The following is a 27,686-nucleotide window of genomic DNA, read 5'->3' on the forward strand; positions in this document are numbered from 1 at the left end:
AATGTTCACGATTGACTTCCACGGTGAAGGAATCACATCGTGTAATAAAAATCAAACCCGCAAAATTACAATTTACGTAATTACTGGTGGTAGGACCTCTTGCGAGTCCGCACGGGTACCACCCCGCCTATTTCTGCCGTGAAGCAGTAATGCGTTTCGGTTTGAAGGGCGAGGCAGCCGTTGTAACTATACTGAGACCTTAGAACTTATATCTCAAGGTGGGTGGCGCATTTACATTGTAGATGTTTATGGGCTCCAGTAACCACATAGCATCTGGTGGGCTGTGAGATCGTCCACCCATCTAAGCAATAAAAAAATAAAAAAAATGTGTTGAGGGAAATAAAACACAGTCGACACATATATTTAATGTATTCACTAAAGTATGCATACATTTGAAATCTAACAATAAAATTATTTTATATTATAAACATATACAATAACATGGAGAAGTTTCTTCCTTAATATTGTTTACAACGCTGAAGTTTGTAAAAACATTTTAAGGTTAAAACTTTCGAAAGTATTGAAACTATTACCTACTTAAATTACCGGTATTCAATCGTAAACGAATTATAAATCCCAATTATTACATTTAGACACGCGGAGATCGCATTACATATTTGAGAATTAAAAAACTTAAAATCTCGTATGTTACTTCAAAAACTTTTAATGAGCACTAAACAATCGTACTATATTTTTTTTATTTACGCCACTAACAATGTCAACAGAGTACCGGACTGTTCATGTAATGATTATCAATGATCATCAAAAATGCTGCGTAAACTTAATAGAACCCAGCCCTGCACAACTTCACCTCGTGTGACGTCATTCGGGGTCAAAATAAGAAGCCAGCTGAACATAGACTAAAATCAATTATTTGATTTGGAATATATTTCAGGACACTCGCCTTTGCGACAATTAGAACAAAAAATGACAATTCCATTTAGAATTTTAAGCATTTTTAATTTATAAGTACCTATTTGCACGGGCAAGTATTAACATGTAGTCTTTACTGACTTATATTAATGGTAGCTAACTAACCATCGATTTGATAACATTTCTGAATGACAAAATATAGAGCAGACATTTTAATTAAAAATATATATATTTCAATTTATGAAGAGATAACTAAATTAGACTCAAATCAACATAGTCCACAAAAATAGTAGACTGTACAATTATTAATTTAATTAAATTGACATACAATTACTTTTAAAATTGTGTTCTATTAGTGCCCCTTGTCTTTTATTGATTACAAAAACTCGTATTAATACGATAACTTTCCCCAGAAGTTATTAAAAAGTAAAAATATACAGCCCAGTCTCGAATTTAAAAACACTACAAATTTAAAATAATGTTACACCGGCAAATTTCGAGCACTTTACACATACAAATCACATTTACACAACAAAATTACAACAAATATATTTCTTATCTTAAATAATAATTAGGACTACGATTTAATATTTCTTCAATCCTTAAGTGACCCATTTTTTAAAACATATATTTAAAAAAATTATTAAAACAAATTTTTAAACATAATATGTACTTAAAATAGTCGTTTTCGCCAGTTATCGTCGTAATTAAAATTACTCTTACGAATAGTTTACGGTTTTCATGGTAGCAGACCAAAAAACGAAACTTCAGTAATTATGAAATCAAAACAATAAACAGACCAGATTAAACCCTAAAATTAGATTTAGTTGTATTTGTAAACGTTGAGTTGTTGAAACAACAGAACAAGTGATTACGCAGCCACTTTTAATATAAATCAGGATATTTATTTCACTATTGTAAGCATTCGTTTCAATGTAACAATGTTTTCGATAATATTTAGAAATACATAATGGTCTATCTATGGTCTATGGAATAATCTATAGCACAAATAATAAGTATTTCAAAGAGTTCTTAATAATATGGTCTGCGTGGATTATTCTGAAACAAACAATATTAAATTAAAATAAAGTAATCCAATAAAGATGCGGGGGTAAAACAAAATTGTAAATATAACATTCGGTTTGGTTCTGGTTTTTTGAAAAATCATTGAAATTCTCATTCATGTGTCTCATTCAATGTGTGACTTATATTCTAGTCTATAGACTCCGATAACAACTCGATAATTCCTGCTAGGCTACTCATTTAAGCAAATCTATATATAATATATATAAATGAATTGCTGTTCGTTAGTCTCACTAAAACTCGAGAACGGCTAGACCGATTTGGTTAATTTTGGTCTTGAATTATTTGTGGAAGTCCAGCGAAGGTTTAAAAGGTAGATAAATATGAAAATGGTCGGAATTAAATAAAAATAACAATCGTTTTTTCTTTGATGTGTCCTCCGTCGCGTCGGACGGATTCCTTTTGTTTGTTTTGAGTTTATTTTATACAAAAGTTTAGATCTTTTATTTATCGATTGAGGCACTACGAAGTCTGCCGGGTCAGCTAGTTATAAAATAAAAAATATATATACGTCATTTCAAAATATTAAAATACACACGCCTTAGCTTAGCTAATCGAAACTAATTTTAATTCTGACCGGATAATGGGATAAAGTAATAAAATAATTTTATTGCCACCAGTACTTGATTCGTGTGCCAATTTTCAAGTTACACATGTACAGGTCAACCTAATAAAAAAGCGTTTCAAGACGTAATCAAACTTTTGACTTATCAGGCAATATTATGTCTCGATCTCTCGAATTCATAGCGCCCAAAACCATTTACTACCAATTGAGTTTTAGGACTTATTGTAGTGTCGGAACATGGGAAGATACCACAGTCTTGCCATGAAGCCGATACCAACTTCTGAGACTTCGAGTTCGGTGTGCGAGTTAACTTCTCGATCGCGTAAAAGTTAACTCAAATTTATATTGAGTTGCAACAGCGTTCCTACGTTTGCCGCTAGGGGCGCTGCTCTTACTTAAGACTATGGGCCGTGAGCTCATCTGCCGATCTAGATCAAGGATAATTATAATTTTTGTCGTTACTTAGATGGGTAAACGAGCTCACACCTGGTGTTAAGTGGGTACTGGAGCCCATAGACATCTACAACGCATTACTGCTTCACGGAAGAAATAGGCGGGGTGGTGGTATCTACCCGCGCGGGCTCATAAGAGGTCCTACCACCAGTAATTACGCAAATTATAATCTTGCGGGTTCGATTTTTATTACACGACGTTATTCCTTCACTGTGGAAGTCAATCGTAAAGATTTCTTAAGTACGTATTTCATTAGAAAAATTGGCACCCGCCTGCAGGATTCGAACACCGGTGCATCGCTACATACGAATGCACCGGACGTCTTATCCTTTAGGCCGCGACGACTTAATACATATGAGGCCGGCAGCGGAAAACTGGCCTTACCAGCAATTTTTCATATTCATGCTTATATGTACATATATTGCAATTTATTTAAAACATAAAAAATTTTGATGCAAAACCGCCCTATCCCTAGTTTCACCCATAGATAACTGATGGCTTTGTAAACATTATTTTTGTGGCGTTTTGCCTACGTGCTTGCAGCGTAAAAGTAAATTAAAACCTCATTATCTCCATTCTAAATGTGGTCAGTTTAGGCCACTTTTGCGCTGACGGCCTCATATATCTAAAGATAATATAGCTTTACCAATGGATTAGGTCGGAATCTGTAGGCGAGCATCATGCGTTTCCTGTACGCGTCGAACTCGTCGTCATCGGGCGACACCACGTCCGAAGTGGACGCGCCCAGTCCTAGATTCTGTACTGGTTGTTTCGCCCTGAAAAGACAAACCATATAATTTTATATCTAATAATAATAATTTACATAATATTTACATTGTACTAAGGTTGCCACCTTTTTTTTGCAGATAAACTATATTGGTGATTATAGGTAGGAAAAAAGTACATAGTATTATAATAAAGTACAATTTATATTTAATTATTATTATGCATAAATACGTTATTTTTATTACAATATTAATTGAACAAATTAAACAAGAAATTGAGACAATTAATGACAGTGACATTGTTGACATTTGAGGTTAAGTTGCGTTCAGAAATAGTTGTTATAAAACGAGTGCATATGTGGGCCGTTTTCCACATTATGCTCTGTAATTGGAAAACTACCATTAAGTAATGGTTAATTACAGAGCATAATGCGACTCAGTGACGCACAATGCCGAATTATGCTGAAGCTTAGTTGAGCATTATGCCGCATAATGCGCTCTTGTGCTGTAATTGGAAAACGGCCGTGATGTGACGTTGGCGAGTAGCGACATCGATTGAGCAATCGATGTATTTCACTTACAAAACAAAAATATATGACTAAACTTTTCAAAATCCCAAAGAAACCAAATAATGACAAACAATTTTCGTGTACTATATTGTTCACATAAAGTATAGAGTACAATTACCAGAAATTAAGTACTATACTTTATTATAAAGTACGGATGGCAACCCTAAGGGTGACAACAATTGCAGAGGTGCAACAATTGACAACAAACACACTTCTAATGCAATACACTAGCAATCAGTTGACCGACACCTGATTTAAAGTGTTTCCCGGAGATCATAGACAACATTAATGCTGCAGTTCACCTTTAGACATAAACTGGAAATCTCAGTTGTGTTATATAACGTCTGTCCCACCCCTCAAACCGGAAGGCGGGACTTCTTCGCGGCACAAATACACAGAATTGTGGTTATTACGCAAATTTACAAAATTTTCGGGATTTACTTATATGAAATTGACTATGCATTTACAACCTTCTTTAACATCGTTAGAATAATGTATTAGGCGCTGAGAAAAATCAGTTATATATCAGATTTTAAGACAAATACAGTTCACTCACTTGTTGATAGGTTCCACGATGCCTGAACCTTCTACGCCGAGACCTTGACCCTCATTCCATCCAAGCTTCTGAAGCATTTTAAACCCTAAAACAAATTATTATTTTTAGCATTTTAGTATTCGTTCCTATTTATTTAAATTTAAACATAACAGATATGCTTGTGTCGTCCATAAACTCAAAACAAACTAGTGTTTAGAAACTTTAACAATAAATAAATATTTACAATCTTATTGGTAATAAAACACTCGTTAAGATACATACAGGTTTTAGTGTAACATAATTCCTTAATAATTAATGACCTTATACATAATATAATAAGTTATCAAAGCTTTAGAAGGCCATTACAAGAGTTGTCAAGGAGTGTTATTCTAAATCCTGAAATAAAATGTAAAAACTGTTATGTAGCTTACTACTTGAGAGCCCAATGAAATTAGAGTAGCCCAGAATCTGGGTTCACACCCTATAATAAGCGTTTGAAAAAAAACATGGCCGACTGCAGTCAGCTGTTTAATTGGCCAGATTATTGAAGTTATTATTCCTAAAATATATACATGCGAAGCTTACTTGTCGGTATTGGCACGGATCAGAGTTAGTGGGTGATGGAGTGGTCTAGTGAATATCTCATATATTTAGTTATCAAAGCTTTAGAAGGCCATTAGAAGAGTTGTCAAGAAGTGCAGTCTAGTGAATATAGTCTCAAATTTATTGATATAATTAATATATTTTTCATGACACATTCTTAGCACAGTCGTGGTATGGCACGATGTGGTAGACATTTAATGTGTACTCACCAACATTATCTTCCTTCAGCTTGAACTCTTTATAATCACTCAAGTCTGGCTCTTTACCATTTTTCAAAGCTGAATATTTTTCCATAAATCTGTAATTTATCATAAGTGTTATAAAAAATTATAATGTTATTTCTTTGGACATGCATAAGGCAAAACGGACTTGAAATATCTATTTTCGATCTAGAAATTAAAAATAGTAAAATTTTGATTAGATTTTACAAGGGCAGGCGAGTTTATAACCCACCTGGTGGTGTGGTTAAGATATAGTGGTTACCGATTTTGACATGTCTATGGACTTGACAAAGTGACAAGACAATAGCATCAAATGTCTTGATAATATCAGATAGAAGGAGGAGGAGTATACATGGTAATGTATTAAAAATTGTGTCCTCTTGAACTGGAGCGACAGATTCATGACAGAGAATGATCTTACTTTTTCAATTCCTCCGGAGGCAGGAAATCTCCAATGTGATGTTTACCAGCAGCCTGCCGTGTTAATTCATCGGCCCACTTCTCCGTAGCAAACATTTCTTTAGCACGCAATCTGTCAATAAAAAAATCATGACGCTATAACTAATTAAAAATTTTGCATTCACAACCTTTTTCATTTCAAGAACCTAAAAATATGAAACTCGACAAAACGGATAATAATATGACACTGGAAAAGGGACACCAAAGAGAGACCGACATATACATCTATATAGCATCTGGAGTGCGAGAGAATGAGATAGAATAGTTCTAAAGGTTTCTATGACGTGTCACTTGAACTCGTTTTATTTATTAGAGCAATTATCAAATTTTCTGTACATACTTATGTTCCCAGGTACCGTCTGTTGTGTCCTCGTCGCTGTCGTACTCATATTTGTGTTTTCCGGCGGCAGCAAGACGTTCGGCCTCTTGGCGTTTCTTTAGCATATCCTATTTGAAAAAAAAAAAAACAAAATTCAAGCACATCTGTACCGGCCAAACCGTCGCAAGCAAAAACGAACCTTAGACTTTTTGGCGGGAACGCGAGGAGTGAAGTTGTGTGATTTGTTTTATTTTGTCTATTTAGTGTTTCTTCAGTTTTAAACGTGTAATAATGGTGGTTTATTAACTATTTAATATCTGTGAAAGTGCACAAATGTGGGAAAATTAAACAAAGTCGCTGGACGTAACTTCTTGGTATCATTCAAAAGGTCCACTAAAAAAAATGCAGTAATTAACCACCATTTTACTGAGATTATACTTTATCCCATATGAACTCATCACATTTCATTTCATTTCATAAAATTAAAATAAGACATGACTTAAAGGCCTTAGTTACCAGGTCATAAAATCCTTTTTAAAAAAAGCAAGCAAAAACGAACCTTAAGAAGGTAGGTAGATTTTTTTATCATTATTTACTATACAGAACCAGAACCTCTTACCTGATACAGTAAATTTAATTTGAAATTGTCTTCGCATTGTTTCCATTCATCGGGATTCAAATTCGTACGCCCGTAGTTAGTCATCGCGTACTGCATCAGAGCTTGATTGTTCCGATTCACGGTCGTTAACTTCACGCCTTCTTCGTCGATCTTTGCCAACTTCGGACCTAAGCAGTCGGTTTAATAATGACTTGTGATAAAGTGACGGTCAAGCGATTCGGTAAGGAAAATAAACCAAGTAATGTACATACATAACAATACAAATTTAAGTGTTTTCTCAGTAATAATTGCAAACCACAGTGACTAGACTAGCACATTATAATTAAGTTTGTTGGTGACAAAGCGATTAGAAGTAGGTGAAAATTGAACATAAGTAAAACTCATGAAAACTCATGATAGTTGAGTGAAATAATTTTTATTTAACCGATGATCTTTTTTTTTGTTATTGCTTTGATGTGTGAACGAGCTCACAGCCCACTTAGTGTTAAGTGGTTACTGGAGCCCATAGACGTCTACAACGTAAATGCGCTACCCACCTTGAGATATAAGTTCTAAGTTCTCAAGTATAGTTACAACGGCTGCCCCGTCCTTCAAACCGAAACGCATTACTGCTTCACGGCAGAAATAGGCAGGGTGGTGGTACCTACCCGTGCGGACTCACAAGAGGTCCTACCACCAGTAATTACGATCATGAAATCAATGTAAACTAACCAGTAGACATGTGTAAGTACTGTGTGTCATGCAGTACGCGTAATATAGCACGACCGCGTACTATAACAGCACCTATTACCCGGCAAAATTTAGCATGTCCCATAACACTAAACATGACGTTCATATCCAAAGAACATTTCATTGTTATAAAAAGGTCGGTTCATATCTAGAGGTCTGTTGTCCCTTGCGTTCTGTTCTAAGTAATGTAATATTGTATATGTCAAAAAAAAGCAATTATGTACTATTTATAAGTTGAAACTGAAAATATTAACATTCATTAATTTTATTTATACATTTAGAAAAAAATAAAGTAAGCTTGTATAGAGTTTACTTGGTAATAATAAAAGGTCTTTAATATCTGACACCCGAACATTCAGTACAATAAGACATACGTAATTGTTAGCGGGCTATACAAATTAAACAATACAGGCATATGTCTGACAGGACATGTTTAGACTTTTAGATTGAGGTAGGTACCGAGTACTGTTCTAATGCCATATTACGCGGTACGAAGTGTCATACCATATGGCATTACTTCATAGAGTACTGTTTTACGCATGTCTACTAACCAGGTAGTATATTCGGGGGCATCGGAGCGATGACGCCTGGCGGTTTAATGTCGGCCGGCGGTGGCTCGTCACTCCATCTCGATTTCTTTTTTCTCCTTCGCTCCCGTTTGGCCTCCGGCTCCTCGTCGCTTTGCGAGCTCGCTTCGCGCTTGTATTCGCGATTTTTGTAATCCACCAAGCTGCTGTAAACAAAAACATAATAAGTTAAATACTGTTTTAGATCCGAGGCAATTCTGTTGACTGAAATTTTTAATGACGATCCAAGAAAAGTCATTCATTATTTCTAATAATTAATATGTGAAGCAAAAACTTTGTACCCCTTTTTACGAAAATTACGCAGACGGAGGAGTATGAAATTTCCCACACTTATAGAGAATATAGAGAAGGAGTGCGGAATTTTGAATTTTTTTAAATTATGAAAAAGAAAACATTAAATCAATTAAAAAAAACATTACACACACTACCGTCTATTTGACACACACACGCATGCATACTATTTGTATATTGTCAATATTTTCTTATTGCTTATAATATATAGTCTGTGGCCAAATTGCGAATAGATTAAATATTGTTTGTCTTTATTAATATTTGCATAAAGTGTAGTCTTGGCGAAATTTGTGGTTATAGAAGTACACAGTCTTTGACAATAGAATCATAATAGTGCACCAACTTATAATTTTAATTAATTATAGTCGAATTTTGACCACTAGGGGAACAATAGTTTCTAATAATATAATCTACGCACACAAAATTTTTTTTGTGTGCATCACTAGTTTATGTTATTATTATTACGACTTTTTGGCGGGAACGCGAGGAGTGAAGTTGTGTGATTTGTTTTATTTTGTCTATTTAGTGTTTCTTCAGGTTTAAATGTGTAATAACGGTGGTTTATTAACTGTTTAATATCTGTGAAAGTGCACAAATGTGGGAAAATGAAACAAAGCCGCTGGACGCAACTTCTCGGGATCCTCCAAAAAGTCCACTGAAAAAATCTTAGTAAATGACCACCATTTTACTAAGATTATATTTCATTCCATATCATCTCATTTCATTTAATTTCATCCCAGTTGATTAACGTCTCAAATTAATGATTTTCATTTCATTTCACTCCATATTATAATTTTTCATAAAAATAAGAATGTAAATTAAAATAAGACATGACTTAAAGGTCTTAGTTACCAGGTCATAAAATCATTTAAAAAAAAATATTATTATTACTTTCACGTTTATAATATTAAGTATGGATATGGATGTACTTTATTTATGGATTTTATGGGTGCATTTACCTGTCTTGGCTTTCCTCTTTGATACGTCTGTTATCGCCGCTGTCATCGTCCTCCAAACTGAATTCCGGTTCGTACTTATCTTCCGGTTTAACAACAGGCTTCTTATCGAATCCCTTCCTTATATTATCCACTAACTCCCGAAACATCTTGTATTCCTTCGAGTCTGTATTATGGAGGATCCTGCAAAATAAAACTCAATACAATGTTGAGTTTATTGGGGAAAAACATTCAAAAAGGATGCGTCTGTACGGTCTGTTGATCTGAAAAGCGAACTGGAATTTCTCTGAACGTAATTTCATAGAAGAGTTGAAACGAATGTCCAACAATTTTGCGAAACCTGATTTTTGCATTGTAATTTTAGTAATGTATTTCTGGGTAAAATTAAATCGGGATCGAATAATTAATTTAAATACAAAAACCAATCTTTAAAAAGCATTTTATTAATTCAAGAAAGGTTTTTCTTCTTAATTTTTCCGCTTCCGTTTATCAAAATAATTTAATTTGATATACTTATTTATTGTGCCTTACGGATTAATCGTTCTATTCGGAAAATTTTCAGACAAACCGCTCTCTGCATGTAATCGAAGGCGGTTAAGGATATAACCGGAATATTACATTTTATACTTTTTGTTGTTTGCATTACCAGTTTGATTCTATAAAGCCTTCTAGTCTGTGATTTTTGGAATCGAAAAGATGAAAAATATACGGTTTGAGAATAACAATAAAACCACTATTATCTTTAAAACGCCATTATCGACTTCCTTTAGAAAAAAGAAGATTCACAATATTTTAATGACTTTGTTTTTCAAAGGGGGTACTAAGGGCCCGTAATGGTATTGAGCAACTTTGCCAACATCCTAGCACCTCAGACGCTCTGTATCATATATTGTTACGATAAACTGTGAAATGTAACAACTAGTATCATCAGGACCACAGGTTTTTGTATCTTCGATGGTAATCGATGAGCAGCTGTGTTTGTGCTTGTAAGCCAAGGGAAGTTCAGAAACAATCCTCTTAATTAGATTTTGACGAATTATAAAATTCAGTTTGCTCTCACAAATTAATCCCAAATGCTTTATTTAGAGGAAGAGGTAGACCTAAGAAAAAATGGATAGATTGCGTGAGATACGATATGTGTAAGAAGGGGGTGAGCAAAGATGGTATATAATAGAGGAGTATGGCAAGAGAAAAGATGTTGCGCCGACCCCAGGTGACTGGGAGAAGGGCAGGAGAATGATGATAGGTTTACTGTCTCACATCAGTTGAACACCAAAGATTGATTAAATGTTGAACTTTATTTCCACTTCATTTTTAATCTCACCGGTGCCTACCTAATGACCATTTTTTGTTGACCATTTAAATTCCGATCACTTTTATTATTTCTGCTTATTCCTGCCGTGAAGCAGTAATGCGTTTCGGTTTGAAGGGTGGGGCAGCCGTTGTAACTATACTGAGATCTTAGAACTTATATCTCAAGGTGGGTGGCGCATTTACGTTGTGGATGTCTATGGGCTCCAGTAACCACTTAACACCAGGTGGACTGTGAGCTCGTCCACCCATCTAAGCAATAAAATAAATAAATAAATTGAATTCCGATCACTTTTATAATATATATTGTCGTTAGTTTGGTATACTTTATTTTTTTGTTTGTTACTAGGCTGCACTAAAAGTATCGTGAATGGAATATTTCCACTGTTCCTGTCATATTAAAATCTTTTTAATTGAAAACTCCTTGGTTTTAAAAATCGAATACCATTTATTTATTTAAAAAAAAGATTCTCGGTCTTGTCACGAGGTTTTGTCAAACTTGTTTAGTCGTTGAGAAAATGGAATTGACTCGAGAAAATTCAAGAGCGATGATTTATTATGACTTTCGAAGTGGTTTAACACAAAAACAGTGTGTTGACCGGATGATTTCTGCATTTGGTGATGAAGCCCCATCCAAAACCACAATTTATCGCTGGTTTGCTGAGTTTCAACGTGGACGTGTCAAGCTCAGTGATGATCCCCGTCAAGGTCGTCCAAAAACTGCAGTCACCCAAGAAAACGTTGATGCTGTGCGTAAGCTGATTGAGGAAGATCGACATGTGACATACCGCGAAATTCAGGCAACTTTAGACATTGGCATGAGTCAAATACAAATAATCTTGCATGAACAATTAGGTGTAAAAAAGTTGTTTTCCCGAAGGATACCGCATTCGCTCTGTGAAGAGCAAAAAGCGGTTCGCGTTACTTGGTGCGTCAGAACTCTCGAAAGATTCCACGCAGGATCCTCAAATGCTGTATACAACATTGTGTTAGGTGACGAATCCTGGATATACGCGTACGAACCCGAAACAAAAAACCAGTCACGAGTTTGGGTGTTCGAAAATGAGTTAAAGCCAAAAAAAATTGTTCGTTCACGGAGTGTTGCAAAAAAAATGGTGGCCACGTTTGTCTCCAAAACCGGCCATGTTACGACTATTCATCTTGAGGGACAAAGAACGGTTAATGCAGAATGGTATGCTAGCATTTGTTTGCCACAGGTCGTTTCTGAACTCCGTAAAGAGAACTGCAACCGCCGCATCATCCTCCATCACGACAATGCGAGTTCTCACACCGCGCACAGAACAAAAGAGTTTTTAGAGCAAGAAAACATAGAATTATTAGACCATCCGCCGTACAGCCCCGACCTAAGCCCTAATGATTTCTATACTTTCCCTAAAATAAAGAATAAATTGCGTAAACAGAGATTTTCATCAGCGGAGAATACTTCGAAAAGCAATAAATACATTTTTAAATAGTAATGCTGTGTCACTTCGTTAATTCCCGAAATTTTCAGTGCCGCCCTCGTGCACATACGTTCCTAGTAGTGAAAAATACTTCGAAAGTTATCGTTTTAAAGTTATAGAATTAGGCAACTATAGTTGACCTTGTGCCATCACAGGTTAGAATCGTCTCATCCCTACATTAAGGTCAAGTTTATGTAATTTTTCTCGCCGCTCTGTGACAAAGGCTATCCGTTTCAACTACTAATTCAAAATTAATTGTGTAATAATCGATATTCATGATTTCGATTTGATTTAAACTCAATTATTTATTCTTTCAGTTCGTTTATCAGATCAGTTTACCTGAAAAGTTGTAGGAATAGTGTTCTAATGATGGTTTTCTAATATATGCGTATAAAACCAATCTTCCGAAGCCTAAATTTAGAACCTTATTCCGTTGGCATGTGTGTGAGTAAAATGAAATGAATACGGCACGTATCCTGTAACGGTTTAACACTGGCTACCAGTGGCATTACCACAAGTATTGGTCTTGTGAGTGTATTGCTTTCAGGACATTTTCCCAGTGGTCGCCGTTGCTGGCGACTTCGTTGGCAGCCCGGTACACCGATGGCGGGAACGCATCTGGAGAGAAAACTGCACACCACGAGTCAGCATTTTGTCTAGCGTTCAGATAACACGGACTAAATAAACGAACGCTATGTACAACAACTGACTTTTTAGCGTCATGTTTTTGTTGTATTTATATTTTTTCTTTGGTCGACATGAAATCGATTTGCACAGATTGAACTTTTTTTTCTGTTTCATAAATACGATTGATTTATTTTAAATCGTAAAATAAGCAAAAGCTTCGAATCCTTTTTTTGGTTCATTTGAAATTGTATAACATGCAATAAACGATTATTGGCGTATCAAATTAATGAAATAAAATCTATAAAATTACCTTGTGTTGCATTGGACGGTGGTGGGGGTACGTCGCCGGGATTTGTTTCTTTAGGCTTCCTATTCTGAGGAGGTAGGGGTGGCAGTGGCGGTGGGGGGATCTTTCCCGATTCGTGAGAATTGGGGGTAACAGAATTAGGGGGCCTGAACGGCATGCGTGGTGGGCAGTTTCCACTATCAAAATTTGGAGGTCCGTTTGGTCCAAAAGGCGGTCGAGGACCTCTGAAGGGCATGTTATTCATAGAGTTGGGAGGCATGGGTCCGTTTGGACCCATCATTGGGTTATGGAAAGGCGGACCGAAAAATGGGGGCATTGGCCCGTTTGGTCCCGGTCCTGGTCCCATATTTGGCCCACACATATTGGGTGGCATAGGTCCACAATGACCTCTAGGACCATTAGGGCCCATAAAGTTTGGAGGCATACGAAAATTAGGAGGACCTCCCATAAACGGAGGCATTGGACCACCTGGTGGCATCATAGGCCCACCAGGACCCATTGGACCGGGGCCTATGTTAGGCCTTGGTGGGCCTGAATTCGGTCCGGAGCCCCTCATTGGTCTTTGGCCCATATTTGTACGTGGTCCCATATTAGGGTTCGAGCCCATATTTGGTCCAGGACCCATATTAGGACCTGGCCCCATATTAGGACCTGGCCCCATATTAGGACCTGGTCCCATATGCTGACCAGGCCCCATATTAGGACCTGGTCCCATATGCTGACCAGGCCCCATATTAGGACCTGGTCCCATATGCTGACCAGGCCCCATATTAGGACCTGGTCCCATATTCTGACCTGGCCCCATATTCTGACCCGGTCCCACATTCTGACCGGGACCCATGTTCGGACCTGGACCGATATTCTGACCTGAGGCCATTTTCGGATTTGGACCCATATTTGGTACTTGGTTCATTTTCGGACCCGGGCCCATATTTGGACCAGACCCCATATTGGAAACGGGGCAAATCATATTAGGTCCCATAAAACCTGGAGGAGGCATTGGGCATGGTCCATTTGGGCCTGTATACATATTTCCTTGTTCTGAGTTAGAATCTGAGTCTCCATCAGTTTTAGACTTCCAGTTGTCCTGTTCCTCAGAATCTTTGGGTTGTCTGACAGGAAATTGCATAAGGGATGGTATAGAGTTGGTATTTATATTGTCAACAGATTCTCTTCTGACCACCACAGGAGTAATGGGACTCTGAGCTCGATTACGGCCCCTGTCGGTCCATCGCCGATATTTTTCCCTGTAATTAAGATAAGGAATTCATAAAGTTTACTAAATTTAAAAAAATAATTAATTTTATAATTTACCTTATTTTACTAGAAAATAACATTAGCATTTTTAATGTAATACTTAGCATGTAATACTTTTGTTTTGTGATTTTAATTTTGCTTAATTTTGTCTTTTTATTCATTTTATAAAAGGACATTTCTTTTTTTTTATTTACTACTTAGATGGATGGACGAACTCACGGCCCACCTGGTGTTATGTTTACAATATAAAATAATTTTATTGTTAGATTTCAAATGTATGTATAATTTAGTGAATACATGAAATATATGTGTCGATTGTCTTTTATTTCTCTCAACACATTTTTTATTTTTTTTTATTGCTTAGATGGGTGGACGATCTCAAAGCCCACCTGATGTTAAGTGGTTACTGGAGCCCATAGACATCTACAACGTAAATGCCGCCACCCACCTTCAGATAAGAGTTCTAAGGTCTCAGTATAGTTACTACAGCTGCCCCGCTTTTCAAGCCAAAACGCATTACTCTTCACACCAGAAATAGGCAGTGTGGTGGTACCTACCTGTGCGGACTCACCAGATGTCCTACCACCAGTAATTTGCAAATTATAATTTTGCAGCTTTGATTTTTATTACACAATGTTATTCCTTCACGGTGGAAGTCAACCGTGAACATTTGTTAAGTACATATTTCATTAGAAAAATTAGTACCCGCCTGCAGGATCCTATCACCGTTGCATCGCTAGATACGAATGCACCGGACGTCTTATACTTTAGGCCTCGACGACTTTCAATAATTATTTCTTAAATAATTCTTTCTATAATTACAAAGTATAAAAACATCATTATTATAATCTTAACAAAATGAAATTATAGCAAGGTAAAATATCCATGGTAATATTTCTGTTACTGCTGTTTTTAATGTTTTTTTTGTCAATTCCCATTTTCAATTAACCTGAACTATCTGATTAAATGTGCAAAATTCATGACATATAAATAATTCAAATCTATAATTGGAGTTTAAAATACTGTGAAATCTGAGGTTATTGTGGCCTAAAGGATAAGACGTCTGGTGCTTTCGTATCTTGCGATTCACTGGTATCCAAATCCCGCAGGCAAGTACCATTATTTTTAATGAAATATGTATTTAACAAATCACAATTTACTGGTGGTAGGACATCTTGAGTCCACATGGGTAGGTACCATCAATCTGCCTATATCTGCCGGGAAACAGTAATGTGTTTCGGTTTGAAGGGTGGGCCAGCCGTTGTACTGTAAAACAGAGACCTTAGAACTCATATCTCAAATGGTTGGTCAATAGCATTTTTTCACTAATTGATACTATAGAAATAAAATAAGGAACTTCACTATAGTTCTACACAACTCTTTGCTTATTAAAATATTTTTAGAGTACTTTCGTTTTGTTTCTCAGTTACATTAGCTGTTTTCTTAGTACATTAACACATTACCTTCCCCTGTCACCAGAATGTCTTCTTTGTGTGTTTGAATCTGAATTGTCTTCATCTTGTTTCTCAGGTTTCTTGACTGCTTCTGTTTTGTTTTTCTCTTTCGCTTGCTTTTCTATCTCTATCTTTTCTTTTTCCTTATCTTCCTTCTCTTTTTTTTCTTGACTTTGTTTCTCAAGAAGAGCTTTATATTGACTCATGAAACTTCCATCATTGGAAAATATGTTTGCATTATTGGAATCATCTTTTGTAGAAGGGCTATAAATTAATAAATACAAAACACATATTTATAAACCATTACTGAGATTGTCAACACACAACAATCAACACATATGTTCAATACAACAAAGAGATTAAGGATAAATATTCAATAAATAGGACTGAAAATAAAACACGAGTTAACAACAGCTGTTCCATTTTAAATGATGGAAGCTAAGAATTCTTTATATAATCACAGATCGTAGAATAAATAAAGTTAGTATTACAAACAGTCTTGAGTGTATGAGAGCAGCCACATATCGGGCTTTACATGGCAGGTTACTGTCCTACTCAAGCTGACTTCTGAGATAATCAACGATGGTGGTTTTAAAATCACTCCCCCTCACAAGCAACATAGACATAGATGTTGATTGCCAGAGAACTGTATTATTGCAGTGTATTTTATTGTACGTACACATAAAACTCTAAAAGCAATCTACACTGAAATCCAATCAGTATGAATCCTAACAGCAGTTAAAAAACTCTCAGCCAAACACGTAAGAGATATAAAATCCAAACAAGATTTGGTACATAGCATCCATCCGTTTAAGTTTCCATCACGTAAGTCACCAGGCATGGATCAGAGGTGTTCAGAAAAGGTACGGTCTTATTTGAGAGATCAATGACAGGATGTAATCGAAATAACAATTAATTATATTACTGGTCGTATAAGTATCTTAAGTATGAACTTCATATCAGTAGGTATGTATTTTGATAACTTCAACAAATGTTGGAGTAATCAAGGATAGTCATTAATTTTCTTTTTCCGGTCGTGTTATTTGAAACAATATCTACAATATAGCTTACTTTGATAGTTTGGCTTGTGCGGCCAATGCCGCTGCCTGTTTTTGTGCTTCGACTTTAGCTTGGATCTCCATCTTTTTTTTCTCTATTATTTGCTCTTGTTTTGTCATTTGAGCCCATCTTGTACTCAAAGCAGATTTGTTCTTTAGATCTTTATTTTGAATAGTGTTGTTCATGGCTGAGTCCATATAAAGTTCATGTGTCGCATTAAATTGTATTACTCCTATTTTATCACCAAAACTCAGGGAACTCCATTTTGATTATTTTTGATAAGAATTTGACAGTTGACACTTGACAGTACTGGTCATAGATTATACACTTAATATATTCGGTACTGGTGGTAAGGTTCTATATTTCCAAATCCAGATAGGCGAAGGTATCCTATCATGAAAACAAAGTCCTTCAACTACTCTCTTTTGCACAAAAAAAAATGACAAGAACCCAATCCATTTAATGTTTTCTCAATAGAGAACCGTTTCCTAAAAATTACCAATAATACAAGTAAGTAGTCAAAGATCGAACTGAAGATTCAATAGTTTTGCGATAAATTAATTTTAAAGTCGTTTAAAAACTACAGAGAGCGCGAGAGAGAGAGCGAAAGAGAGAGAGACAGAGAGAGAGAATACCTTTTATTGCACACCAAAACACAACTTACATTCAAAAACAGTCAAAAAGCAGATAGATTTGTACAATAGGCGGTCTTATCGCTAAAAGCGTTCTCTTCCAGACAACCGTTTAATTTAAAGAAACTCTGGAAAACATAAAAATATAGCAGGTGTGCCGCGGTGTACTGTTGATAATACGTTAATATAATAAAAAATATATACATGCAATAAATAGGAAATAACTACATAAATAGGTAGTTATGTTTATCAAATGATTTATATACCAATATACAATACTTACATACTAATATTCTTACATACTTATAATAAATCAAAAGTATGGAAATGATAAATGATAAATTGAATGAAAGCAAAATGAAATACGCTTTTAAGCTTTAAGCCACATTTTTATAATTGTTGTATTAACATCAAACTCTAATGCGAATACAAATTTTTAAACTTAATCTTTCGATTATTGATAGATTAAATTAAATAGATTGATAGTCAATCTAATAGAAGCCTATTACTGAAGAAATAAAATCTAATAAACAAGCATAACTACAGCCATGAAGACTCTGTTACTCTGCAGTCTATGACATTGGGATTTTCTGACCGGCACGTAAACTGTCAAGTTCGACGTAGGTATTCTCTTAAATTTTGTTGATTTAGTGTCATAGATTATACACTTAATGTTTAGTGTTTCATTCATTCATTTCATTAGGATACGCTGACATAGCATCTCAGGGCTCTTCAGGTTTTAATGTGTAATAACGGTGGTTTATTAACTGTTTAGTATCTGCAAAAGTGCACAAATGTGGGAAAATGAAACAAAACCGCTGAACGTAACTTCTCGGGATCCTCCAAATAGTCCACCGAAAAAGTATCAGTAAATGACCACCATTTTACTGATATTTGTAACGGACGTGACGTCAGCTGTCATGCCCTGCCGCCAGCCAAGCCGCCAAGCCATATTAACACGCCCCCTTCCGCCACAGCCACCGCCGCCGCCGCCAGCCAAAGCCAATGAAGGGGGGATAGTGTTAATAAAACAAGCCGTGCCAGCCATTTCTAACTACTTTTCTGCATTCTTGCACAAATAAAAGAACTTGTCGTTACGCTGCTGATTTTTATTGTCACATCATTTGCAACAATCAGAAGTGGCATAAAGAAATAAAATAACGTCATATACACGCTCAGATCTCTCGGTCTTCTGACAAGTTTGAAGAAGATAAAGCTCCTATTCCACTGGCGAGGAAGGTGTTGAAAAATTGCTTCAGAAGGAGGTCCACAAGGCGATACTTGAGCTACAGGATGAAGAACCTGGAACAATCAAATCAAAGGGACTTCGACGTCGTCGGACCAAGAGCGCCTGCCGCCCTGTCCTTCCATCATTCTGGTTTACGTGGAGGAAAACTAGAAGAGCAGCAACGTGGTTACTCCACTGCGGCACTACGAGCTTCACGGCACTTCATGGGATTCACGGCTACGAGCTTCCTTCTCCCTGCCTGCGACGCTGCTGAACGGCGAAGACAGCTACATCAAAGACATCAACATGTGCTCGGAGACCATCCTGTGGCCGCCGGGCGAGGTCCTGCTGAGGGCCAACAGCTGCGAGGAGCCACAGCCAAACAGCCAGGTGTGTTGCATTTCTACTTGCCATAGCCATGCCATTACAAATATTTCGAGATTTGTGGGTAGAAATAAAAAAAAATTAAAAGGAGCCATTAAATATTAGGAGTCATTCAGATTAAAAAAAATACAGTATAAGCATTGCTTTGCTACGAATACACATGATTTAGGTATTGCCAATTTAGTTCAAATGCAAATTAAGCTTACTAGTGATCAGCCCGTGTATCGCCACTTTTAGACATCGGCATTATAAAATAATCTGAATCTAGTCATGCTTCACCAGTGGTCTTATTAAGAAAAAGAACGGCGACAGTAGGCTATGCGTTGATTATCGTGCGTTAAACGCTATGGTAAAATATAAAAGTATCCACCGAACAGTACTGCACGAGTTTAGATTTAGCCCAGGGCTACCATCAATTGAGCATTGTGCCAGACACACAACTGCTTTCATTACACCGTAAGGTCATTATTTCTAGTACACTAGAATTCCTTTTGGTTTAGCAAATGCGCCATCTGTATTCATGCGTTTCTTCTTTATCTCCACCTTATTCCACTAGGTGGGGTAGTTAAATGCGTTTAATAAATAAAATAATTGAGTCTGTGGGTAGAAAAGACATGGGTAAAAATAAATGTAGGTCAAATCGAGATACTAGCAATTTTAAACGATTTACATCTACCCTCAGTTGGTATAAAATCAGGTTCAATAATTATTGAGAAAGTACTTGGGAAATTTTATGGTGGAGACTTAAAATTAAATATGAGTAAATGCTCATTCTTGGAGGAACAAGTCACTTATTAGGTCATGAAATATCTTCAGACGGTATACAGCCGGGTGCAACAAAAATTGACGGCCGTTTCGCAGTGTCCTGTGCCAAATAATGCTTATAGTGTGCGACAGTTTATTGGTTTAAAAAAAAAAAAAAGATAAATCATGGGTGTGGGCAGGGGGGTGCAACTCCCATACAAAGGAAAATAACATACAACTAGCGTCATCTTACTCCTGTGGCGACTTCATTTTTGTAACGTTTAGGCATTAATGATCTAATAAACTCACTAGATGGCAGATATGAGTTCTGACTCAATAAAAAATGCTATCGTTGGTAGAAGTTGGAATTATTTCAGAAACAAAAAAAATATATGTTAGAAACATAAACCGTACTTATCAATATTTTTTATTTTTAACAAAAATCCAACATGTCTTATGTTACATTAAATGATATTTCTGTTAGGAAAATAAACAGTATCATGGAAATAAACTGCTACTAAAACCAAATTTTAGAAATATTTTACTTTGGATTGGCAACTTTGTAGTAGTTTGTAGTTTTCAAAATGGCGTACCTGACGCTTTAATTTTTTAAATCGTTTTTGGTTTGGTCTCGGTTTGTGAGCTATTTTACGATTTAGTATCAATTTGGAGCAACTTTTAGTTTGTGAGAATATTAGACGATTAGGCATTAAGAAACTGTTTCAAATTCTCTTTAGACATAATTTGGCTCCAATACTTTTTCTTCGATAAAGTTTCGTATGCCTGTGTATATTGTTTTCATTACTTACAGAAAGTTTATTATTAATAGTCAGCATGCCTCGAAGATCAAGAATGAAATTTTATTTCGGATGCTTTGGTAACGGTGAGTTTGCACTATTTTCCCGCTATATCATTTGCTAACAGAAATATTATTAATTATATATTTGAATGAAGTTTGATAATAGAACAAATTGAGAGATTTAATAAATGGAAATCTGTACTAAGTGCAGAATCTCAGGAAAACAGTGAAAAATATATGTATAACAACATTCGCCTTTGCAACAGACATTTTGAAAAGTGCTTCATACTACCATCAAATAGACTTATAACAATATTAATTTATTTGTTTGTAAATATTTCAGACCAAAATTATGCAGCTCACATCGAAATTGATCAGCCACAGTTGTTGAGTGGAATTGTGCTGACTTCAAGTATGAATAATATGACAAAAATTGAAAGTGTATCATACAGAAGTAGGTGCCAATATCTGTCTTTTTTAATAAACTACTCTAATACTGAACATAAAACTATTCATGACTAAAACCCATATTTGAATAGTTTGTCAAGTATATTTGATTTTGAATTATACACTTTTCTTTTCAGAATTTTAGAGGAGCTCAAATTATAATTTGACAAATTATTTGATTCATTTAATGGTCGTTCTTATCAAAATTCTCCAAAACAATAAAAAAACTGCTTAAAAAGAAATTCTCCTCATTTTAATTTATGGCATGATTTACTGCCTATATTAGAGTCTATTAAATTCAAATCAGTTGTTATAAAAAATAATGTAGTAAATATTAAACACAAATCAATTCTTTCAATCCAAAACTGGATCCATAACATCAAAGTATTTAAAGAATTGTGGCATTTTTTAAATCAATACCACAATATCTGCAATTTACTAACTAGAAATTTGAATCAAGATCCATTGGAGAATTTCTTTTGTAGTAATAGAAGTAACGGTTTTAGAAATATTAATCCTAATTGTAGTCAATTTATTAGTGCTTTTAAAACATTGCTCATTAATAATTTTGGTTCACCTCATTCTCTAGGAGCGAATTGTGAGAAAGACAACACTAATCCAATGAAAATCTTTACAAAGTTTTTCAATCAGAAGTCTAATGACATTCTCAAAATAGATTATTCTATTGATACTGAGCAATTGATATTAGTGGTGGGTCAATTAAAAAGTAGCGATTGTTTGATTTATGCTGAATTAAAGAAATATGTATCAGGATATATTATAAAAAAATGTTAATCAAAGATTTTTACTGGATGTACTGCCTGCATGCATGATTTAGCTGAAAACAATTTAGACATTAATTCTTTTATCTATGAGATTATATTATTATTATAACAAAAAATATAGAAAATAAATGATTTTGTTAAATTAACTTGGTTAGTATAATTATAAATCATTTTGATTTCTTGGTGGTAAAATAGAATATGTTTACTATACAAGAATACTGCAACTTCTGACTGGAATATAAATGGTTGAGGTAGGGCATATTGTAAAGTTATACCGATGTGTATCACCATCTTGCTTATTTCTGTCGGGAAGCAGTCATGGTTTCCTATTTAAATAAAATACAGCATAATTGATCTCACATCCAAAGTTAGATGATGGCATTCACGTTTTGTTTTCTGGTGTTTGATAACCTAGTTACACCAAGTGGCCTGTGACCACGTTCATCCTTCTACCATATATATATATATATATATAAATTTTTTTGTAGACAAATGTTCGATAATGACAAAATTTTATGGAAAAATTATAAGGAGCACATAAAATGTCTGAAACATGAAAATTAAGATTGATGCACTATATTTGAAGCAGAAGGTTATGTAAGTATGATTAGATTAACACTCAATTTTTCATGGTCGTATTTTTTCAATATTTGTTACATACTTAAGATACTTTGTTTCTCCTTTTCAGAAGAAGAACTGATTCAGCAAGGAATGTGAACTCACAAGGGATCTTAATTTTTTTTAAAAAATGTTTATAATTATTAAATTAATAATTGAGATAGTTCATATGAATTAAATTGATACCAATTTTGTTTTAAAATAGGTTGTTTAGTTCTTATAGTTATAGTATAATAATATTACATTTGAATAGTTGTTGTAATTAGTAAGTTAGTAATATATGAAAACACTGATATAAATCTTTGTAAATAACCTTTTGTAAATTCTACGAGAAGATGATTTTAATTAATGGTAATTCAAAAGCATTATTGTGGAATATATTAGCTAAGTCGTGTTTTCTGTATGAGCAGATATAAACGAAAATGCCCAAACATGATTACGTTTCTTACATTTTCATTCTGTGAAATCAATATGCTTGTGACTGAGTATATTAAAAATTTATTAAAACTTAAGTGATAGACAGCGACCCCTATGGCACCGCTAAAGTTTATAAGCACTGGTGACCACTTATCACGAGCCGGGCTGCGTACTCGTCTGCCGTTGAGGGCAATAAAAATTTTCGAAACCCTTTCTTAGATGTAATATTAATGTACATTTAATTTGGATTAAAAGATAAATTTACATTTTATGTTTGCATGTGTATGTTTATAATTCATTTGCATGTAACGAACATCAGTTTCTTTTGTAAAAAAATTCAAACTAATGGTTTGCAATGAATGTAATTAACTTTAAGATGATTTTCTTTCAATCTGCTGTTTGTTCATCTAGTATTACCAAAGCTAAAGCGTCAGAAACGTCAGAATAGAAATAAATTAGAAGGGAAATAAAACTATAACTATTGTAATCATGTCTAAGATTTCTATAAGCGTCATTAAGTACAAACTATTAATATTTAAGAGTACTTTAAATCATCATTACAATTTTTACAAATTTTTTTTTTTTTTCAAATTATGTCAAAAACATTTTGTGCAGAACAAAATGTCACATATTATGAACAATTGTGGGTTAATTGTTTCTTAAATGTGTAAATATTTGTAAGAGTGCTAAGAATAATTTAGTATTCACTTTAGTGTGTCTATTATCTCTACAATGCTAGTTTAAATGACAATTATTGTATGACGAAGCATAGGTAGTGTTTATAGATGTAAGATTTTCGTACAAGGTCATGATCTGTCATGATCAACTTTAAGCAAGAACTGCTATCATTGTGAAACAAATTTATTAAATTTAATTCAAATTGTCTACTATGTTTGTAATGGAAAGCTGACATGTTTATATTTCGCACGAATGACTTAATTGAGATGGAATGATTTGATTATCTAGACTTATTTAACTTTTAGATAACTTTCGATTTAATGTTATTAAGTACTCTAGTAGGATTAATCTAGAGGAGTTATTGTTATTCGAAATTTTATACAATTGTACGTTCATACTATCTCTTAACAGTAAATTGTTTGTAATATAGGGAAATTAAATAGCTTACAGAGAATTACAGCTTTTTATTTTAAAAAACTGTTTTCTCTCTGTATGAAAAGGTCTTATCGATTAGAATGCTGAACACAATCAAACGTTCTTTAATATTTCATAAGTACTACCGGGAATTTCAGCGATTCTAAACGATAAGATTTTTTCATAAAGAGAGTTAATTATAAAAAATATTAAAATTACTAAAAAAGCCACCTGGTGGGGGGTAGGGAGACTAATAATCGACAGCAACGACGCCTGCTGTCCTGGGCTCTAACTAAAGCAAAAATAAAAATGAGAGTTGCGCATCTATCTCAAGTATATTAAGTGTATAATCTATGGGTGTGGGGCCGTGAACAAAACGCGAATTTCGAACAACTGAAAAACAGCTTACGTTTCAAACCTGTGCTAGCTCTGTATAATCCTATGCTTCCTACAGAAATACAAACCGATGCGTGTAACTTAGGAATTTCTGGTATACTATTACAAAAACAAACTGACAACTCACTGCGGCCTGTTATACTATTTTAGCCGGGTTACTAGGAAGGAAGAATATGTATCATAGTTAAGAGCTCATAACCTGGCGGTCATACAATCGCTACGTAGGTTCCGTGTTTATGAAGTAGGTAAACATGATATAGTAGAAACTGATTGTACTGTGGTTTGTGCTACGCTTACCAAACGCGACATTATACCACGCATTACGCGATGGTGAGTTTTGAAAGAAGATTATGACATTAGTGTTGAGTATAGACCTGGTGAACGTATGCAACATTTGTAGACGCGCTTAATAGGCATCCTGTTGACATGATGAACGTGAATCGTCTTAGTTACTGATTGATTCTGTACTGTGCAATGTCAGGACGAAAAGCTTGGTTCGATTATAAAGCAATCTATACTAACTTTATAAAGCTGAAGAGTTTGTTTGTTTGAACGCGCTAATCTTAAGAACTGCTGGTCCGATTTGAAAAATTCTATATAATATGTATATAATATGCTATATAACGCTAAGACCGCTAAGACCCTCACGTGTCACGCTAAGACCAATACAAGCGAAGTACCAGTAAAGAATGTTTCAAAATCGGGTTATTTTCCCTTGAGAGCTTCCGGTGCGTGCGCTGCAGAAAGATCTAAAAAAAAAATGTCCGCGATAGCATATGTCTATATGTTAAGGTTGGCTCACTATAACGTTTCTTTTATGCTAACCAAATTTGTTCTAAAATAAAGCATTATTTGCGAACTACATTCCACGCGGACGAAGTCGCGCTGATGTTAAAGATAATTATGAACTAGTTCGAAAAACTTAACGGAAACAGACTCGCAGTCCCTTCGGCTAAATGGGAAATTATACAAATGCACTATGACGACATTTGTCACGTGGATCTAAATCATCGTTTAGCTTTGATTAAAAGCCAATATTGTTTTTTTTTAAAATGACATGCTTTATTAGGAAATACGTGGCAGCATATCTTTATTGTACACATGAGAAGGATAGCTATGTTAAAAAAAAGGAGACTGTCTATATCCGATCTCTAAACCATCTGATACTATGCGCACGGTACAAATAGATAACATGATGCCCTTCTGTAGGACATCTAAAGGGCACCAACCAGTACATGATCGTAATGAAAGATGCGTTGTCTAAATTTGTGATAGCTGAACTAACGCGTACTGTAAATTCAATCGGGACCATTCGTGCATTGAAAAATATATTAATAGGGTTTGTGCAGATACCCGAATCACGTGGTGACAGACTATGGGAAAGCTTTTACGAGTAGGTACTTTAAAAAATATATCGGAAGATAAACAGTTTAGGCATACGTTAAACGGTATTGCTTGTCCGCGCGCTAATTGGCCAGGTTGATTATGTGTTGCGGGCAACTGATCCTAGTGAAGCTTCAAATAATTTAGTGAACTCCCTCATTTGAGGCACAAACAACACAATTGAAAGTAGCAGCGGCTACAAACAAGCCTTGTGATTTAATCTTTGCGCGCTCTGGTAGGTCAATATGTGATGTTTCGATTCCTGGTCGCGAACCAGAAACTGTTGACGCACGGCGTAAGATAGCTACAGCTAGGATAAAATAAGCGAGAACAATAATGACACACAACATTAATATAAAAAAAATGCTCATGTTTATAAAAAAGGGATTTTGTATCGTAGAGACAGGCTCCAACTGGTTAGTAGCGCCGCTAGGATTAATACCAAATTAGACGATTTGTACTCAGGTCCGTATGTAGTAACTAAAGTAGTAGGTAACAATCTGTATCGAATTAGAAGTATATCTAAAAGGTTTATGAAGTTGTAAAAACTTCACTGGCCTGGTATCAACAGATTCATTAAGGCCCTATAAAAGTATAGCCCATGTGTCCGTTAGCGCTAGTAGTTCCGATGAGCAGCTCGAAACTGAAGACCTTATTGATTTATTTGAGAACTAAATGTCTTTGTGTGTTCCCCATTGCGGGAGCAATTGTTGCAGGATGGCCGAATGTAACGGACGTGACGTCAGCTGTCATGCCCTGCCGCCAGCCAAGCCGCCAAGCCATATTAACACGCCCCCTTCCGCCACAGCCACCGCCGCCGCCGCCAGCCAAAGCCAATGAAGGGGGATAGTGTTAATAAAACAAGCCGTGCCAGCCATTTCTAACTACTTTTCTGCATTCTTGCACAAATAAAAGAACTTGTCGTTACGCTGCTGGTTTTTATTGTCACATCATTTGCAACATATTACATTTCATCCCATATCACCTCATCTCACTTCCTTTCATGCCATGTTTCATATTAATCAACTTCATTTCATTTCATAATATAATTTTTTTATAAAATGTTTACATTAAAATTAAAATAAGATTTGACATAAAGGTTTTAGTTACCAGATCATGAAATCCTTAAAAAAATATCTAGTAGACGTGAAATATGGAGGGTAGAGATAAGGAGAACTCTGGAGAAACGTCTCATATATGTGAGAAGCTTGAAAAAGTGTCCCACTTTCAGCACTAAATAATATTTAGCAGTTGAGCAGTTGTTGGCTGATTGGAGTATAACGAGTTAGCAAATTTAATATATTTAATGACTAGAGTTAGTGACAGTGTAATAAACAAGACCTCACATGTTTACGTAGTCCTAACTAATTTCGTCAATATAACCTAAAATGATTGCTGTGGTAAAACGTGGAGACATCAATTGCATTTTCTTATCAGCTTTAAATAAAATACTTTTTGTAATTTTGTAGTGCTTACAGTTCTTTCATCCTTTTTTATTTCTCTATCTTATTCTAATAACTTTCAGTGCCTTCTTTTAAATTTACCCGGTTGCTACTATAGCGCCACCCTTATTTGGCAGATTTTAACGGACACTTTTTCACACACAGAGATGGTTCTCCTTACCTCTACCCACCAAGAAATGAAATAATAAATAGTACGGTATGGTATAAAACTAGGTAAGTACGGTACCTACCTA

At 35.1% G+C, this 27,686-nt stretch overlaps 2 protein-coding genes and 1 long non-coding RNA gene across 6 annotated transcripts; 1 reads left to right on the forward strand and 2 right to left on the reverse strand.

The window, feature by feature from the left end:
• Positions 1-353: 353 nt before the first annotated feature.
• On the reverse strand, positions 354-17,393 carry LOC114248622 (uncharacterized). 2 transcript variants are annotated; one of them, XM_028181909.2, is made up of 13 exons: positions 17,078-17,393; positions 16,016-16,270; positions 13,299-14,542; positions 12,874-12,991; positions 9,591-9,770; positions 8,305-8,483; positions 7,025-7,191; positions 6,427-6,533; positions 6,049-6,159; positions 5,616-5,704; positions 4,825-4,909; positions 3,621-3,750; positions 354-1,932 (listed from the first exon to the last, which is right to left on the reverse strand). In XM_028181909.2, exons 1-13 carry the CDS (start codon positions 17,260-17,262, stop codon positions 1,906-1,908), a joined length of 2,877 nt encoding a protein of 958 aa, XP_028037710.2. In that variant the 5' UTR covers positions 17,263-17,393; the 3' UTR covers positions 354-1,905. The 2 variants fall into 2 exon arrangements, with proteins under 2 accessions (XP_028037710.2, XP_028037709.2); XM_028181908.2 differs by having other exon boundaries at positions 8,305-8,486.
• A 1,002-nt stretch (positions 17,394-18,395) lies between these two features.
• LOC114249855 (uncharacterized) lies at positions 18,396-26,919 on the forward strand. Of its 3 annotated transcripts, none has more exons than XR_016324849.1 (4): positions 19,323-21,306; positions 22,573-22,681; positions 22,773-24,937; positions 26,707-26,919. XR_016324849.1 is itself a non-coding variant. In XM_089736158.1 (2 exons), the coding sequence occupies exons 1-2, from the start codon at positions 18,991-18,993 to the stop codon at positions 26,838-26,840; spliced, it is 459 nt and encodes a 152-aa protein (XP_089592284.1). In that variant the 5' UTR covers positions 18,396-18,990; the 3' UTR covers positions 26,841-26,919. The 3 variants fall into 3 exon arrangements, 1 of the variants encoding a protein (XP_089592284.1); XR_016324848.1 differs by lacking the exon at positions 26,707-26,919 and having other exon boundaries at positions 19,323-20,936; positions 21,196-21,306; positions 22,773-24,251; XM_089736158.1 differs by lacking the exons at positions 19,323-21,306; positions 22,573-22,681; positions 22,773-24,937 and adding an exon at positions 18,396-19,315.
• LOC149500454 (uncharacterized) lies at positions 20,966-22,545 on the reverse strand. The gene is made up of 2 exons (XR_016324850.1): positions 22,360-22,545; positions 20,966-22,137 (listed from the first exon to the last, which is right to left on the reverse strand). It is a non-coding gene; the product is annotated as an uncharacterized LOC149500454 (long non-coding RNA).
• Positions 26,920-27,686: the final 767 nt, after the last annotated feature.

This window comes from Bombyx mandarina, chromosome 21 (assembly GCF_030267445.1).
Source record: "Bombyx mandarina strain Sakado chromosome 21, ASM3026744v2".
NCBI classification, from domain to species: Eukaryota; Metazoa; Arthropoda; class Insecta; order Lepidoptera; family Bombycidae; genus Bombyx; species Bombyx mandarina.